Consider the following 18,944-nt stretch of genomic DNA (forward strand, 5'->3'; position numbering starts at 1 on the left):
CATGGCACACGTGGCTGACCTGAAAATGATCCCACAGCACAAGGGCAGCTCAGGGGGTGCAGAGAGGCCGCAGTCAGGGGAGGCAGGGCGCAGAGAGGCCGCAGTCAGGGGAGGCAGGGCGCAGAGAGGCCGCAGTCAGGGGAGGCAGGGCGCAGAGAGGCCGCAGTCAGGGGAGGCAGGGCGCAGAGAGGCCGCAGTCAGGGGAGGCAGGGCGCAGAGAGGCCGCAGTCAGGGGAGGCAGGGCGCAGAGAGGCCGCAGTCAGGGGAGGCAGGGCGCAGAGAGGCCGCAGTCAGGGGAGGCAGGGCGCAGAGAGGCCGCAGTCAGGGGAGGCAGGGCGCAGAGAGGCCGCAGTCAGGGGAGGCAGGGCGCAGAGAGGCCGCAGTCAGGGGAGGCAGGGCGCAGAGAGGCCGCAGTCAGGGGAGGCAGGGCGCAGAGAGGCCGCAGTCAGGGGAGGCAGGGCGCAGAGAGGCCGCAGTCAGGGGAGGCAGGGCGCAGAGAGGCCGCAGTCAGGGGAGGCAGGGCGCAGAGAGGCCGCAGTCAGGGGAGGCAGGACATGGACAGGTGACAGGACATGGAGTGGCGTCTCTCAGTTATTAGGATACCTTACAGTTGATCTTTTACGTATGTACAGGAAAACGCAGGCACGTGTCACTTACCATAGATCTGACGTAAAGGTACTGAGTTGAACATGTCTATAAAGGGTGCTTTCTTCTCCACATATGTCTTGCGTAGCCACCACATGAGATACCTACATGAGATGGAGAAATAGATTACGCGTCAGTGAGATAATCGATAACACGCACAACACACGGAGGGTAACATGTTTACTACACATATTATGTATCCACTCTGCGGGCTACATGTGTTTACACACAAAGCAGGCTACAGATAACAGGATTATTACACAGTGCATTATCTATTCTGTTTATCAGACGTGTTCATTGCGTAGCCTTAGCGTGTTATCTGATGTGTGTACTACACATGTTACTAATTACAGAAAGCAGATAACATGCTTGATGAACAGAATAGATAACACGCTTAGCACACAGAATAGGTGGGCACAATCATACAGGACACCACAGTACAGAGGAAACAGGAGGAGGCCACTTACCGGACACCCATAGGTAGGTGAGCCAGCCTATTGGTGGCGGACACATGCTCCAGCTGAAAGGGTTTCCTCTTCTCCTGAAATTCATGTGCCAGACAGATCCTCCAGCCACAAGGAGGCACTCCGAAGCCCCGGACTGCAGCCTGATACCTCTCCATCAGTCCCTGAGAGCCGTCCATGTCTGTGACTGAGAGGCGTCTGCCACCGGGAGCTGCAGCAGGTAGTGTGTGTGTCGTCAGTGTCACACCCCGCGGGCGAAGGTCACCCAGGATTCCTGACAGCACAGATCATAAAGACGGGTCAAACTCTGACAACATACTGCATGTATATAAAGAGCCAAAACACTAGAGGGCGCACTAGAAATACTACATACATATACCCAGTGTGCGCCTAAATACTACCTAGTGTGCTACATATATACAGTGTGTGCCTATATACTATATATACAGTGTGTGCCTATATACTACATAGTGTACTACATATACACAGTGGGCGCCTATATACTACCTAGTGTGCTACATATATACAGTGTGTGCCTATATACTACATAGTGTGCTACATATATACAGTGTGTGCCTATATACTACATAGTGTGCTACATATATACAGTGTGTGACTATATACTATATATACAGTGTGCGCCTATATACTACATAGTGTACTACATATATACAGTGTGTGCCTATATACTACATAGTGTACTACATATATACAGTGTGTGCCTATATACTACAGTGTACTACATATATACAGTGTGTGACTATATACTACATATATACAGTGTGTGACTATACACATATACAGTGTGCGCCTATATACTACATAGTGTACTACATATATACAGTGTGTGCCTATATACTACAGTGTACTACATATACACAGTGTGCGCCTATATACTACATAGTGTACTACATATATACAGTGTGCGCCTATATACTACATAGTGTACTACATATATACAGTGTGTGCCTATATACTACAGTGTACTACATATACACAGTGTGTGCCTATATACTACATAGTGTACTACATATATACAGTGTGCGCCTATATACTACATAGTGTACTACATATATACAGTGTGCGCCTATATACTACAGTGTACTACATATATACAGTGTGCGCCTATATACTACATAGTGTACTACATATATACAGTGTGTGCCTATATACTACAGTGTACTACATATACACAGTGTGCGCCTATATACTACATAGTGTACTACATATATACAGTGTGTGCCTATATACTACATAGTGTACTACATATATACAGTGTGTGCCTATATACTACATAGTGTACTACATATATACAGTGTGTGACTATATACTACATATATACAGTGTGTGCCTATATACTACAGTGTACTACACATATACAGTGTGCGCCTATATACTACATAGTGTACTACATATATACAGTGTGTGCCTATATACTACAGTGTACTACATATACACAGTGTGCGCCTATATACTACATAGTGTACTACATATATACAGTGTGTGCCTATATACTACAGTGTACTACATATATACAGTGTGTGACTATATACTACATATATACAGTGTGTGCCTATATACTACAGTGTACTACACATATACAGTGTGCGCCTATATACTACATAGTGTACTACATATATACAGTGTGTGCCTATATACTACAGTGTACTACATATACACAGTGTGCGCCTATATACTACATAGTGTACTACATATATACAGTGTGTGCCTATATACTACAGTGTACTACATATATACAGTGTGTGACTATATACTACATAGTGTACTACATATATACAGTGTGTGACCATGTACTATATATACAGTGTGCGCCTATATACTACATAGTGTACTACATATACAGTGTGTGCCTATATACTACATAGTGTACTACATATATACAGTGTGTGCCTATATACTACAGTGTACTACATATACACAGTGTGCGCCTATATACTACATAGTGTACTACATATATACAGTGTGTGCCTATATACTACAGTGTACTACATATATACAGTGTGTGACTATATACTACATAGTGTACTACATATATACAGTGTGTGACCATGTACTATATATACAGTGTGCGCCTATATACTACATAGTGTACTACATATATACAGTGTGTGCCTATATACTACATAGTGTACTACATATATACAGTGTGCGCCTATATACTACATAGTGTACTACATATATACAGTGTGCGCCTATATACTACAGTGTACTACATATACACAGTGTGCGCCTATATACTACATAGTGTACTACATATATACAGTGTGTGCCTATATACTACAGTGTACTACATATATACAGTGTGTGCCTATATACTACATAGTGTACTACATATATACAGTGTGTGCCTATATACTACAGTGTACTACATATACACAGTGTGCGCCTATATACTACATAGTGTACTACATATATACAGTGTGTGCCTATATACTACAGTGTACTACATATATACAGTGTGTGACTATATACTACATAGTGTACTACATATATACAGTGTGTGACCATGTACTATATATACAGTGTGCGCCTATATACTACATAGTGTACTACATATATACAGTGTGTGCCTATATACTACATAGTGTACTACATATACACAGTGTGTGCCTATATACTACAGTGTACTACATATATACAGTGTGCGCCTATATACTACAGTGTACTACATATATACAGTGTGTGCCTATATACTACATAGTGTACTACATATATACAGTGTGTGACTATATACTACATAGTGTACTACATATATACAGTGTGTGACCATGTACTATATATACAGTGTGCGCCTATATACTACATAGTGTACTACATATACACAGTGTGTGCCTATATACTACAGTGTACTACATATATACAGTGTGTGCCTATATACTACATAGTGTACTACATATATACAGTGTGTGACTATATACTACATAGTGTACTACATATATACAGTGTGTGACCATGTACTATATATACAGTGTGCGCCTATATACTACATAGTGTACTACATATATACAGTGTGTGCCTATATACTACAGTGTACTACATATATACAGTGTGTGACTATATACTACATAGTGTACGACCATGTACTATATATACAGTGTGCGCCTATATACTACATAGTGTACTACATATATACAGTGTGTGCCTATATACTACAGTGTACTACATATATACAGTGTGTGACTATATACTACATATATACAGTGTGTGACTATACTACATATATACAGTGTGCGCCTATATACTACATAGTGTACTACATATATACAGTGTGTGCCTATATACTACAGTGTACTACATATATACAGTGTGTGCCTATATACTACACAGTGTACTACATATATACAGTGTGTGCCTATATACTATATAGTGTACTACATATATACAGTGTGCGCCTATATACTACAGTGTACTACATATACACAGTGTGCGCCTATATACTACAGTGTACTACATATATACAGTGTGTGACTATATACTACATATATACAGTGTGCGACTATATACTACATATATACAGTGTGCGCCTATATACTACATAGTGTACTACATATATACAGTGTGCGCCTATATACTACATAGTGTACTACATATATACAGTGTGTGCCTATATACTACACAGTGTACTACATATATACAGTGTGTGCCTATATACTATATAGTGTACTACATATATACAGTGTGCGCCTATATACTACAGTGTACTACATATACACAGTGTGCGCCTATATACTACAGTGTACTACATATATACAGTGTGTGCCTATATACTACATAGTGTGCTACATATATACAGTGTGCGCCTATATACTACACAGTGTACTACATATATACAGTGTGTGACTATATACTACATAGTGTACTACACATATACAGTGTGCGCCTATATACTACATAGTGTGCTACATATATACAGTGTGTGCCTATATACTACATAGTGTACTACATATATACAGTGTGTGCCTATATACTACACATATACAGTGTGCGCCTATATACTACATATATACAGTGGGTGACTATATACTACATAGATACCGTGTGTGCCTATATACTACATAGTGTACTACATATATATTATATACAGTGTGTGACTATATACTACATGTATATAAAGTATAGCCCCAGTCTATAAAAGTATAGTCCCAGTCTATAAAGTATAGTCCTAGTTTATAAAGCATATCCTCAACTCCACTCTATAAAGCATAGTCCCAGTCTATAAAGCATATTCTCTGCTCCAGTTCATAAAGCATATCCTCTGCCCCAGTTCATAAAGCATATCCTCTGCCCCAGTTCATAAAGCATATCCTCTGCCCCAGTTCATAAAGCATATCCTCTGATCCAATCCATAAAGCATAGTCCCAGTTTATAAAGCATATCCTCAGCTCCAGTCTATAACGCATAGTCCCAGTTTATAAAGCATATCCTCAGCTCCAGTCTATAACGCATAGTCCCAGTTTATAAAGCATATCCTCAGCTCCAGTCTATAACGCATAGTCCCAGTTTATAAAGCATATCCTCAGCTCCAGTCTATAAAGTATAGTCCTAGTCCATAAAGCATATCCTCTGCTCTAGTCTGTAAAGTATTGAATCCAGAGGAAAGAAAACAGGGTGAGTAATTAGGGTGAGGCTGTCTAATTAGGAGAAGTTAAATAGCTAGCCTTGAGGGCAGCCCAGTCCTTTGAATCCAGAGGAAACAATACAGGCTGGTTTTGAGAGCTCCGTTTATATAATCGGGTAAATAATGCGAGTTTGTGCGTTGCCTGTTTCATTTAAGTGTGTGTTTGTACGAGGGCTCATGCACACGGCCGTGAGCGGTCCATGGAACCACGGGCTGGATTCCTGCTGAGAGCAGGAGCGCAGTGCACTACTGTACTGCGGCGGCAGCAGGGAGCGCACGGCGTCATAGCAACCAATGATGCCGTGCGCTCCTGCTCTCAGCAGGAATCCAGCCCGTGGTTCCACGGACCGCTCACGGCCGTGTGCATGAGCCCTAAGTGTGTGACTACATTCAGGGACTGCAGTAAATCAGCTCATTATCACTGCATGTATTGTATCAAAAGGCTAGTATATAAGATGAGAATGCTCGGACTGGGAGAAAACGTCTGTAAGTGGGTAACTGGCTGAGGGATAGAAAACAGAGGGGGGGTATTACCGGTACACACTCAGATTGGGTCACTGTCACTAGTGGGGTACCTCAGGGGTCAGTACTGGAGGGGTCACTGTCACTAGTGTGGTACCTCAGGGGTCAGTACTGGAGGGGTCACTGTCACTAGTGGGGTACCTCAGGGATCAGTACAGGAGGGGTCACTGTCACTAGTGGGGTACCTCAGGGGTCAGTACTGGAGGGGTCACTGTCACTAGTGGGGTACCTCAGGGGTCAGTACAGGAGGGGTCACTGTCACTAGTGGGGTACCTCAGGGGTCAGTACTGGAGGGGTCACTGTCACTAGTGGGGTACTACAGGGGTCAGTACTGGAGGGGTCACTGTCACTAGTGGGGTACCTCAGGGGTCAGTACTGGAGGGGTCACTGTCACTAGTGGGGTACCTCAGGGGTCAGTACTGGAGGGGTCACTGTCACTAGTGGGTACCTCAGGGGTCAGTACTGGAGGGTCACTGTCACTAGTGGGGTACCTCAGGGGTCAGTACTGGAGGGGTCACTGTCACTAGTGTGGTACCTCAGGGGTCAGTACTGGAGGGGTCACTGTCACTAGTGGGGTACCTCAGGGGTCAGTACTGGAGGGGTCACTGTCACTAGTGTGGTACCTCAGGGGTCAGTACAGGAGGGGTCACTGTCACTAGTGGGGTACCTCAGGGGTCAGTACTGGAGGGGTCACTGTCACTAGTGGGGTACCTCAGGGGTCAGTACATGGAGGGGTCACTGTCACTAGTGGGGTACCTCAGGGGTCAGTACTGGAGGGGTCACTGTCACTAGTGGGGTACCTACAGGGGTCAGTACTGGAGGGGTCACTGTCACTAGTGGGGTACCTCAGGGGTCAGTACTGGAGGGGTCACTGTCACTAGTGGGGTACCTCAGGGGTCAGTACTGGAGGGGTCACCTGTCACTAGTGGGGTACCTCAGGGGTCAGTACTGGAGGGGTCACTGTCACTAGTGGGGTACCTCAGGGGTCAGTACTGGAGGGGTCACTGTCACTAGTGGGGTACCTCAGGGGTCAGTACTGGAGGGGTCACTGTCACTAGTGGGGTACCTACAGGGGTCAGTACTGGAGGGGTCACTGTCACTAGTGGGGTACCTCAGGGGTCAGTACTGGAAGAGTCACTGTCACTAGTGGGGTACCTCAGGGGTCAGTACTGGAGGAGTCACTGTCACTAGTGGGGTACCTCAGGGGTCAGTACAGGAGGGGTCACTGTCACTAGTGGGGTACCTCAGGGGTCAGTACTGGAGGGGTCACTGTCACTAGTGGGGTACCTCAGGGGTCAGTACTGGAGGGGTCACTGTCACTAGTGGGGTACCTCAGGGGTCAGTACAGGAGGGGTCACTGTCACTAGTGGGGTACCTCAGGGGTCAGTACTGGAGGGGTCACTGTCACTAGTGGGGTACTACAGGGGTCAGTACTGGAGGGGTCACTGTCACTAGTGGGGTACCTCAGGGGTCAGTACTGGAGGGGTCACTGTCACTAGTGGGGTACCTCAGGGGTCAGTACAGGAGGGGTCACTGTCACTAGTGGGGTACCTCAGGGGTCAGTATTGGAGGGGTCACTGTTACTAGTGGGGTACCTCAGGGGTCAGTACTGGAGGGGTCACTGTCACTAGTGGGGTACCTCAGGGGTCAGTACTGGAGGGGTCACTGTCACTAGTGGGGTACCTCAGGGGTCAGTACAGGAGGGGTCAATGTCACTAGTGGGGTACCTCAGGGGTCAGTACTGGAGGGGTCACTGTCACTAGAGGGGTACCTCAGGGGTCACTGTCACTAGTGGGGTACCTCAGGGGTCAGTACTGGACGGGTCACTGTCACTAGTGGGGTACCTCAGGGGTCCGTACTGGAGGGGTCACTGTCACTAGTGGGGTACCTCAGGGGTCCGTACTGGAGGGGTCACTGTCATTAGTGGAGTACCTCAGGGGTCAGTATTGGGCCCTATTCTCTTCAATATATTTATTAATGATCTTGTAGAAGGCTTGCACAGTAAAGTATCCATTTTTGCAGATGACACTAAACTGTGTAAAGTAATTAACACTGAAGAGGACAGTATACTGTATATATACACTACAGAGGACAGTACACTATATATATATATATATACTACAGAGGACAGTATACTGTATATATATATATATATACTACAGAGGACAGTATACTGTATATATACTACAGAGGATAGTATACTGTATATATACTATAGAGGACAGTATACTGTGTATATATACACACTACAGTGGACAGTATACTGTGTATATATATATATATATATATACACACACACACACACTACAGAGGACAGTATACTGTATATATACTATAGAGGACAGTATACTGTGTATATATACACACTACAGTGGACAGTATACTGTGTATATATATATATATATATATATATATATATATATACATACACACACACACACACACACACACACACACACACACACACACATATACACTCTACAAAGGACAGCTTGCTGCTTTTCCAAAGACTGCTTTACCAAGTGCTGATCTACAAGTGCACTGGAGATATTCAGGAGACTAACTTAGTCTAACTCAGAGTTTCCACTGTGTCAAACGTCCCAGGGAGCCAGTAGTGGGGTGAGGAACCCACTGGCAGTAAGCAGCTGACAACCCAGAAACATGGTACAAGTTTAGGGATAATCCAAGAGGGGTAGTCAATGTCCAATCCGGATCGGGGCAGGCAGCGAAGGTTCAAGGCGGAAGACAGTCCAAGGGTCAGTAACCAGGAAGGATACAAAGAAACAACAGGCAAATAGGAAGATCCGCAGGGAGGCAAGGTGTTCACCATAAGGTAGAATAACTCAGGAATGAGCCAGAGCTCAGGCCAGGTCTTTATAGCCAGGGAAGGTAGGAACCACCCCTGGTCCCCAAGGCAACCAGGAGGCCTCCCTCCCCGTGAACCAATGGCAGGCGAGGAAGGTGTGTACTGGGAACCTCCCCCAGCAAGGCTCACACCTGACAGCCGGATAATGCAGGAACGCTATGCACCCGGGAATGCGCGTGCAGCCTGCGTACTGCGCATGCACACACGCCGTGCACCCGCACCTCGGGCACCAGGTGTTCTACCGAACTGAAGGGGTCCCCGAGTAGGGGTAACACCCACTGCTTCCTGACAGAGCCCCCCCACCAAGGAGTGGCCTCCGGACGCGACCCTGGGAAGGCCTCTTGGGGTGAGCCCGATGGAACGCCCACACCTTGGCGGCCGCATGGACATTCCCCAAGGGCATCCAGGAATGCTCCTCGGGACCGTACCCCTTCCAGTGGATGAGATACTCCAGGAGCCCACGCCGGCGGCGGGAGTCCAGGATCTCCTGGACTTCGTACTCGTCATCGTTATTCACCTGGATGGGAGGTGGTGGTGCAGGCGCCCGGTCCGGGAATGGGTTGGCACGGTGTGGTTTCAACAAGGACACGTGGAATACCGGGTGGATTCCAAGGGAAGTAGGAAACCGGAGCTTGGCTGCAACGTTGTTGACCATACTCACGATCTCAAAGGGACCAAGGTAACGGGGTCCCAGTTTTCGGGAGGGACAGGAAAGCTTGAGGTGCTGTGTGGAAAGCCACACCTGGTCCCTGTCTTTGTATCTGGGGGCCTGGAGTTGTTGCGTTAGGGTCCGCCTCAGTTCTCATAGGAGCCGGAGCCGTTAAGCGACTTTAGGCACCGGGACATCAAGGGGGAGATCCGGGAGAGTTGAGGGATGATAGCCGTAGTTGGCATAGAATGGTGAGAGCCCGGTGGAGGAATGAAGCTGATTGTTGAAGGAAAATTCCACGAAGGGGAGATGGCTCACCCAGTCGTCTTGTAGATGGGATGTGTAACAGCGAAGGAACTGCTCGAGGGTTTGGTTGGTCCTTTCGGTCTGCCCATTGGACTGGGGGTGATAGGCAGAAGACAGGCTGAGGTTTGTTGGGCCGTCGGGAGACCGGAGGTCGGAATGAAGTGGGACATCTTTGTACATCTGTCCACCACCACCATGATGGTGGTACAGGCTTGTGAAGGCGGTAAGTCCACAATGAAGTCCATGGCTATGTTGCGCCATGGAAGGGTTGGCACTGGCAGAGGCTGTAATAACCCAACGGGTTTTGAGGTGGGACGTTTATAGAGTGCACACACGGAACAAGACTCGATGAAGGAGCGTACGTCGGCTGCCAAAGAGGGCCACCAAAACCGACGTAGGATGCATTCCGTGGTGTTGCGGGGGCCTGCTGTGGGGTGGTCATGGTGATGCTGTAGTACAGGCAGTCGCTGGGAGACTGGGACATAGATCCACTGTTGGTGGTAATGAGGCCACTGCTTCATTGGTAGATGGGCTGCCTCCTCTGGAGCTGGCGTGCTGGCCCGTCGGATCCTCTCAATCACGGAGTGTTGGGTGGCTAGAAAGTATGCGGCTGGCAGGATCGGTTCTGGAGGTGCAGGATCGGCCTCGGAGGAGCACATACGGAACAAGGCATCAGCCTTGCCTTTCTTGGATCCTGGTCGATAGGTAATCTGGAGGCGAAAACGGGAGAAATAGAGATCCCACCTGGCTTGTCGAGGACGCAGTCGCTTGGCACTGCGGAGATATTCGTGGTTGCGATGGTCGGTGTACACCACCACAGGGTTTTCGGCTCCCTCCAGCAAATGTCTCCATTCCTCCAGGGCGTCCTTGATGGCGAGCAGCTTCCTCTCACCAACATCATAGTTGCGTTCGGCCCCGGTGAGTTTGCGGGAATAAAAGGCAATGGGATGGAGAAGCTGCTTCTCCCCTTGGACCTGAGAGAGAACAGCCCCGATAGCCCCCTCGGAGGCGTCGGTCTCCAGAAAAAACGGGCAAGAGGCGTCCGGTTGTACCTGTATAGGTGCCTGTGTGAACAGGCTCTTGAGGTGCTGGAATGCCTGTTGGACCGTTTGGGTCAATTCAAACAGGGTGTTGCTCCTGGTCAGTGCAGTGATGGGAGTGCAGATCGCTGAAAAGTTCTGAATGAATCGGTGGTAAAAATTGGCAAAACCAATGAACTGCTGCACCATCCGCCGATTGCGGGGGACAGGCCAATTCTGGACGGCCTGGATCTTCCTGGGGTCCATCTCCACTCGGCCTGGGGATAGGATGTAGCCCAGGAACTCAATGGATGAGACTTCGAAGGTGCTTTTTTCAAGCTTGCCATAGAGACTGTGGGTCCGCAGACGCGGGAGCACCGATTTTAACATGCCGTTCGTGTTGTGGCAGTGATCTGGAAAAGACAAGGATATCGTCCAGATATACCACAACATGGGTATCCAACAGGTCACGGAAGACGTCATTGATGAAGCACTGAAATGTGGCAGGGGCATTACAGAGCCCGAAGGGCATGACAAGGTACTTGTAGTGCCCAAACCGTGAGCGGAATGTTGTCTTCCACTCATCCCCCTCCTTGACACGAATCAGATTGTAGGCCCCCTGGAGGTTGATCTTCGTGAAGAATCAGGCATCCTTGACTCTGTCCAGCAAGTCGGGAATGAGAGGGAGTGGGTACCGGTTCTTCTTGGTGATGTCGTTCAGGGCCCGATAATCGACACAGGGCCGGTGACCCCCATCTTTTTTCCCCACAAAAAAGATGCCGGCCCCGACTGGAGAGGCTGAGGGACGGATGAACCCCTTTGCTAGGCTCTCCACTATGTAGTCCTTCAGGGCCCTGGTCTCGGGTTCGGACAGATTGTACAAGCGCCCGTACAGCAGTGGGGCTCCAGGAAGCAGGTCAATCGGGCAATCATAGGGCCTGTGTGGCGGCAAGGCGTCTGCTCCTTTATTTTCAAAAACGTCTGCATAGTCCCGATATTTGTCAGGTAGTCTGTGTTCAACGGTGCCCAGAAACGTAGGAGGGCTTGGAGCCGGAGACGCGTGAGAACCGGAGAGGGGCGTGAAGGCGATGGAGCCAGAGGTCCAGTTGATCATGGGGTTGTGTCTCCTAAGCCAGGGGATGCCTGGAATGACTGGAAACAAGGGGGAAGGCATGGCGATAGGTCCCGTCTTTAGAGTGCTGCCATCCACCAGATGCAGCTGGGATGGGTTCTTCTTAGGGCGCAATGGGATGCCTAGTTGGGAAGCCAGATCCTTGTCCATAAAACAGCTGTTTGCGCCCGAATCAATGATTGCACAGAGAGATCAATATTGTTGTTGCCCAGCTGCAGGGAAACAGGGATGGTGAGATGAGACGAGTTGTTATACATAGGTAGGTTAATGCATACCGTGGGTGTCTCTGGCCTACCTGTAGGAGGTTTGATGGGACAGTCCTTCAAGAAATGGCCTGGTTTTGCGCAGTATAAACACAGATGCAGGGTTCTTTTCCCGGTTCTCTCCACCGTGGACAGGGGACCCCGAACAGCCCCAATCTGCATCGGCTCCTCCTGGTTACCCTCTGCCGCCACAGGAATAGGAACCGGAAGCCGTAAGGACTCCGACCGGCGCTCCGTTAGAGGCGGGGTCTGTTGTCGCTCCCGTCGTCTTTCCCGGAAGCGGCGATCCAAGTGGGTTACTGAGTCCATCAGGCCCCCCAAGGAGCCTGACACCCCAATGCGGGCAAGCTCATCATTGAGCTGCTCGGACAGACCGATGTGGAACTGGTCAATCAAGACCACCTCGTTCAAGCCCATATCCGGGGCTACCTCACGGAATTCCATGATGTAATCCTCCACTGGACGTCTGGAGCCAGTAGTGGGGTGAGGAACCCACTGGCAGTAAGCAGCTGACAGCCCAGAAACGCGGTACAAGTTTAGGGATAATCCAAGAGGGGTAGTCAATGTCCAATCCGGGTCGAGGCAGGCAGCGAAGGTTCAAGAAGGAAGACAGTCCAAGGGTCAGTAACCGGGAAGGATACAAAGAAACAACAGGCAAATAGGAGGATCCGCAGGGAGGCTGGGTGTTCACCATAAGGTGGAATAACTCAGTAATGAGCCAGAGCTCAGGCCAGGGCTTTATAGCCAGGGAAGGTAGGAATCACCCCCTGGTCCCCAAGGCAACCAGGAGGCCTTCCTCCCCGGGAACCAATGGCAGGCGAGGAAGGTGTGTACTGGGAACCTCCCCCAGCAAGGCTCACACCTGACAGCCGGATAAAGCAGGAACGCTATGCACCCGGGAATGCGCGTGCAGCCTGCGTACTGTGCATGCGCACACGCCGCGTACCCGGGGCACCAAGTGTTCTACCGAGCTGAAGGGGAACCCGTGCCCTGCGCCATGCCTGCGGTCCCCAAGTAGGGGTAACACCCCCTGCTTCCTGACACACTGTAGCAAAACTTCAGTGGTGTTTCTGATGGATACTCAGACACTGTGTTTCAAAAGAGGTAAGGAATTTGTTAGACACGGTATCTCTATTTTCTGATTGCAAATCAGCATAGGCGAGTAAGGTGTTTATTTGCTGTTGGGGGAGGAGCCTTTGTGGGAGTGGGTGTATATATAGCAACATAGTATTAGCTTGCTAATTATAGCTTGCTGGTTTTCTAAGACTGCTTTACCAAGTGCTGATCTACAAGTGCATTGGAGATATTCAGGAGATACTCAGGAGGTAATCTGGAGCTTGATAATCATAAAGTAACTCGTGTAGGTGTGATATATAGACCACCTAGCCAAGTCAAAGAATTAGATGATCTACTAGTTGAGGAAATAGCTAAAATGACATTGAAGGGGGAAGTTATCGTTATGGGAGACTTCAATCTTCCAGACGTAAACTGGAAAACCAAAATAGCTAGTTCTGCCAGGAGTACAGATATTCTAAATTCCCTACTGGGATTATCTCTACAGCAAGTAGTGGAGGAGCCAACCCAGGAGGAGGCCATTTTAGATTTAGTATTCACAAATGGGAATTTGGTATCTGATATTACTGTAGGGGAAAGCTTGGGATCTAGTGATCACCAGTCAGTGTGGTTTACTATAAGTACAGTGACTGAGTCACACCACACAAAAACAAAAGTTTTAGATTTTAGAAAAACTGACTTTTCTAAAATTAGATTAGTGGTACACGAGTCCCTATCAGATTGGAACAGTTTCAATGGAGTCCAGGAGAAATGGGACTACTTAAAAGTGGCACTATTGAAGGCAACAGATAACTGCATTAGGCTTGTCAGTAAAAGCAAAAAAAGGAAGAGACCACTGTGGTACTCAGCAGAAGTACAAAATCATTAAAAACAAAAAGGTAGCATTTAGGAATTATAAAATTAAAAAAAATGAGGATTACAGACAAATGTATAAGATTAGGCAAAGAGAGGCCAAACAAGTTATAAGAGCTTCTAAAGCACAGGCAGAAGAGAAATGAGCTCAGTCAGGGAAAAAAGGCGATAAGGCATTCTTCAGATACATAAATCAAAAAAGGAAACTAAAACAAGGAACTAACAAATTAAAAACAAAAGAAGGAAGGTATATGGAGGAAGATAAAGAACTAGCTGACTGCCTCAATGAATACTTCTGTTCAGTTTTTACAAAGGAAAATAATGGAGAAGGACCTCAGTTAGGAAGGAAGACTAATGAATCTTTTGATGCATGTGTCTTTACAGAGGAAAAGGTTCTAAGTCAACTGTCTAAAATTACTACAAATAAGTCACAGGGGCCTGATGGGATACACCCGAAGCTATATAAAGAGCTCAGCGTTGAACTAGCAAAACCATTAACAGATTTATTTAACCAATCACTGGTAACAGGAGTCGTCCCAGAAGATTGGAAATTAGCAAATGTTGTGCCCATTCACAAGAAAGGTAGTAGGGAGGAATCGGTCAACTGTAGGCCAGTAAGCCTGACATCAATAGTGGGGAAATTAATAAACCATACTTAAAGGGTTTCTACCACATCGTTTTGACAAATTTAGCTGTCAGACACTAGCGATCCGCTAGTGTCTGCTCTACCAAACAATGCTATTATATTAGCTTTTTGTGCAGCCGTTTCCATAAACTTCTGATCATGGACCCTTCAAGAGATGCCGGACGGTTGGGCCTGGTAGCTGTCTCCATCCCTACCTGCCTACGGGATGAGGGAAGTGAAGAAGTTGGGTGTGGTAGTACTGAAAGGGTCAGGTTCTGAGTTTTGGCCAGATCCAGTCTCTCTCTTCAAATCCCAACTGCCATACACACGGTCACATGACCCTTATCAGCCAATAGAAGCTTGCAGGCCCTTAGTCTCCACATACACAGCTTTACTCCAGGTTTCCATAACAACCCAGCCATTTTTCTTCACTGCTGTAGGTCAGCTTTAGGCTAGGACTACACAACAACATGTGTCGCACGACACATAGGGCACAACTACATTGCTACAGGTGTTGCGCGACATTGATGTCACCCGACAATTTTTATAATGATAGGCTATGGTGTTGCACTGTGACGTGTGACATGCTGCGACTGCCATCTTGGATGGATCTTTTGCAACTGTCGTGTCACATGTCGCAGTGCAACACCTTAGCCTATCATTATAAAAATTGTCGGGTGACATCAATGTCGTGCAACACATGTAGCAGTGTAGTTGTGCCCTATGTGTCGTGCAACACATGTCATCATGTAGTCCTAGAATTAAAGGGGAAGGGCGCTGTGGAGGTCACTGTTAAGGGGGCAGGGGCCACTGCTGTGAAGGTCACTGTTAAGGCAGCAGGGTATTGTGAGGTCAATGTTAAGGGAGCGGGGTACTGTCGAAGTCACTGTTAAGGGAGTGGGGTACTGTGGAGGTCTCTGTTAAGGGAGTGGGGTACTGTGGAGGTCACTGTTAAGTGAGTGGGGTGCTGTGAAACCCACTGTTAAAGGGGCAGGCTGTTGTGAAGGTCAAAGTTAAGGCGATGGGCTGCTGTGGAGGTCTCATTTTAAGGTGGCAGGGTACTGTGGGGGTTAGTGTTAAGGTGGTGGGGTACTGTGGGGGTCAGTGTTAAGGAGGCAGGCTGCTGTTATGGGGGATACTGTGGATATCTTTTAACGACACACAGAAACATGAAATGAAATATACCCGAGCGAAGCCGCGTCCTTCTTCTAGTTGGATTATAAATAAAAGAGTTGAGCTCCATCTAGATTGTCTGACTGCTATATGAAGGACCCTAGAAGCGACACCTTATGACCATCAACTCCTGGGTGTCAGACCTGGCAGATAAACTGTGACACACTTTTTTTTTTTAACATCTCCCACCACTGCAATGTGGTACTACAAAGGCCCAGAAGTGGTACCTGACTCTGAAGAAAGTCCTCAAAGGATTGTCTTACTTCTGCTTCTTCCAGGAGAGATGGATTAAGCCTCTTCCCATTCAAAGAGTTTCTGCAACAGTCAAAGAATATAAAATCAGTGGTTGGAAAACGCTCTCCACAACTAGCGAAGACATCTCTTCTAGACCTGCCTTTAGACTAGTTGAATCTTCTGTGGACTGTGCCTCCTATGGACATCCATAAGAAGAGCTGCACTAGAAGGAATCTGCGGACCTCTCCAACCTCCCCTGACCTTATTTGACCTCACAAAAGCACCGATGTCCCTATCAAAGAACACCTGCCGAGTAGTAAAAAGATTAGGCCTGATCCTTGTAAACAGACATTTATGATCCCAACTGGATTGAGGACCTGTAGTTGTGCATCTTAAATGTTTGTCCCTTCATGTGGGCACTTTCCAAATTCCATATCAGCATTCTATCTCTGCCATTCCTCTACACAACTCAGCTGCAAGAGGCCAACACACAGGAGCATGCCACCACTCCATCTTCCCAAGATCACGGCCCACCATTTTGACTAGAGGTAACAGAAATGGTTTTCAGGCCTGCTATCAATGCATGTCATGATCTGAACACTTCAGTAACAAGTCTCCTTCATTGTTTGTAGATTTCAATCCGCTGACCCTCTTCAGACCATCCATGGAAGGAATGCATCACATAATGTCTATATTCTACTGCATTTTACTCTCCAGATCTGCCAGGAACAGCTCAGAGAAAGCGGAGGTCCCCATTGCAGATCAAGCTCCAATACCACCTGTCACCAAATAGGAGCCTTATGTCCAAGTAAAACAAACTCACATCAGTTACCACGTCCGAGCCGGCCTCCTCCTCTGGCACTAATGTCTGATATCTGCTGCAGCCGTGACTGGACCCCTCATCTGTAAAATCCTGGCTCGGGATGAAGCCTTAAGTTCCCACTGATAGCTTCTTCCACTTGCATCATATTTCGGTCGGCACACATCTGATATTCCTTTGGTTTATTCATACTGATTTCAAGACCAGCAATCTGAACTCCGCATTAATGGAAAAATGTGACCCTTTAGATAGCAGAGAAGTTGAGAACGGTCACCACAGGTCTCCGAATCACTAACAGCAGAAACTCCTACCCCCTCCACACATGCCTTGGCTCGACACCTTCTGTGACTCAGATTCCTGGGCAGTGAGCCATATGTTGTCAGGCCTCCCTGGCGGCCAGCTCTGCACAGCCAATATTTCAGGAACATGTTCTAGGTGATGTTCAGGCATTATCCAGAGTACTGCGAGAGAACGTCCAACACATAGATGTCTCAGTGATAGTCTTGTGGTGAAGTCAGCAGACAAGGGAGGTTATATAGAGCTAGGGGGGGATGTAAAGTATTAAAGGGGTCCAGTCACCAGCGACCTTCTTGCATAGACACATATCCATGGGTTTTGTTTTTACAGCGTTCTCTATCAGATAAAACTGACCTGTTCTCTTCATTCTCTGGGTCAGTACGATTACAGTGATACCACATTTATATAGTTTTATGGGTTTTGTTTTTACAGCGTTCCCTATGAGATAAAACTGTTTCCTTCATTCTCCAGGTCAGTACGATTACAGTGATACCACATTTATATAGTTTTATGGGTTTTGTTCTTACAGCGTTCCCTATGAGATGAAACTGACCTGTTCCCTTCATTCTCCGGTCAGTACGATTACAGAGATACCACATTTATATAGTTTTATGGGTTTTGTTTTTACAGCGTTCTCTATCAGATAAAACTGTCCTGTTCCCTTCATTCTCCGGTCAGTACGATTACAGCGATACCACATTTATATAGTTTTATTGGTTTTGGTTTCACAGCGTTCCCTATGAGATAAAACTGTTTCCTTCATTCTCCAGGTCAGTACGATTACAGTGATACCACATTTATATAGTTTTATGGGTTTTGTTTTTACATTGTTCCCTATGAGAAAAAACTGACCTGTTCTCTTCATTCTCAGGGTCAGTACGATTACAGTGATACCACATTTATATAGTTTTATGGGTTTTGTTTTTATAGCGTTCCCTATGAGATAAAACTGTCCTGTTCCTTCATTCTCCGGGTCAGTACGATTACAGTGATACCACATTTATATAGTTTATGGGTTTTGTTTTTACAAAGTTCCCTATGAGATAAAACTGACCTGTTCCCTTCATTCTCCGGGTCAGTACGATTACAGCGATACCACATTTATATCGTTTTATGGGTTTTGTTTTTACAGCATTCCTTATGAGAGAAAACTGACCTGTTCCCTTCATTCTCCGGATCAGTACGATTACTGTGATACAACATTTGTTTTCTTTCGTTTAAATACTGAAAAAAAATTTAACACCTTGAAAAAATGTATTTTTTCTTTTCATCGCCATAATGTGACCACTATAACTTTTTTTTGTAGTTATGTGTATGGATATGTATAATCTGTACTATTTATTGATACCATTTTGAATTGTGTC

The 18,944-nt window shown here is 46.8% G+C and overlaps 1 protein-coding gene across 2 annotated transcripts in view; it reads right to left on the reverse strand.

The window, feature by feature from the left end:
- GBA2 (glucosylceramidase beta 2) overlaps positions 1-18,944 on the reverse strand; it is a 99,585-nt gene that overhangs the window by 67,718 nt on the left and 12,923 nt on the right. Inside the window, exons 1-4 of one of the 2 annotated variants that reach the window (XM_044276436.1) lie at positions 17,287-17,404; positions 16,457-16,544; positions 1,113-1,383; positions 658-749 (exon numbers count right to left, since the gene is read on the reverse strand). In XM_044276436.1, coding sequence (XP_044132371.1) covers positions 658-749; positions 1,113-1,288 — 268 coding nt within the window. In that variant the 5' untranslated portion in view covers positions 1,289-1,383; positions 16,457-16,544; positions 17,287-17,404. Of the gene's footprint in view, positions 1-657; positions 750-1,112; positions 1,384-16,456; positions 16,545-17,286; positions 17,405-18,944 lie in introns of those variants that run through there. The other variant, XM_044276435.1, reaches the window with a different exon arrangement.

Source organism: Bufo gargarizans, chromosome 1, assembly GCF_014858855.1.
Source record: "Bufo gargarizans isolate SCDJY-AF-19 chromosome 1, ASM1485885v1, whole genome shotgun sequence".
Lineage (NCBI taxonomy): Eukaryota > Metazoa > Chordata > Amphibia > Anura > Bufonidae > Bufo > Bufo gargarizans.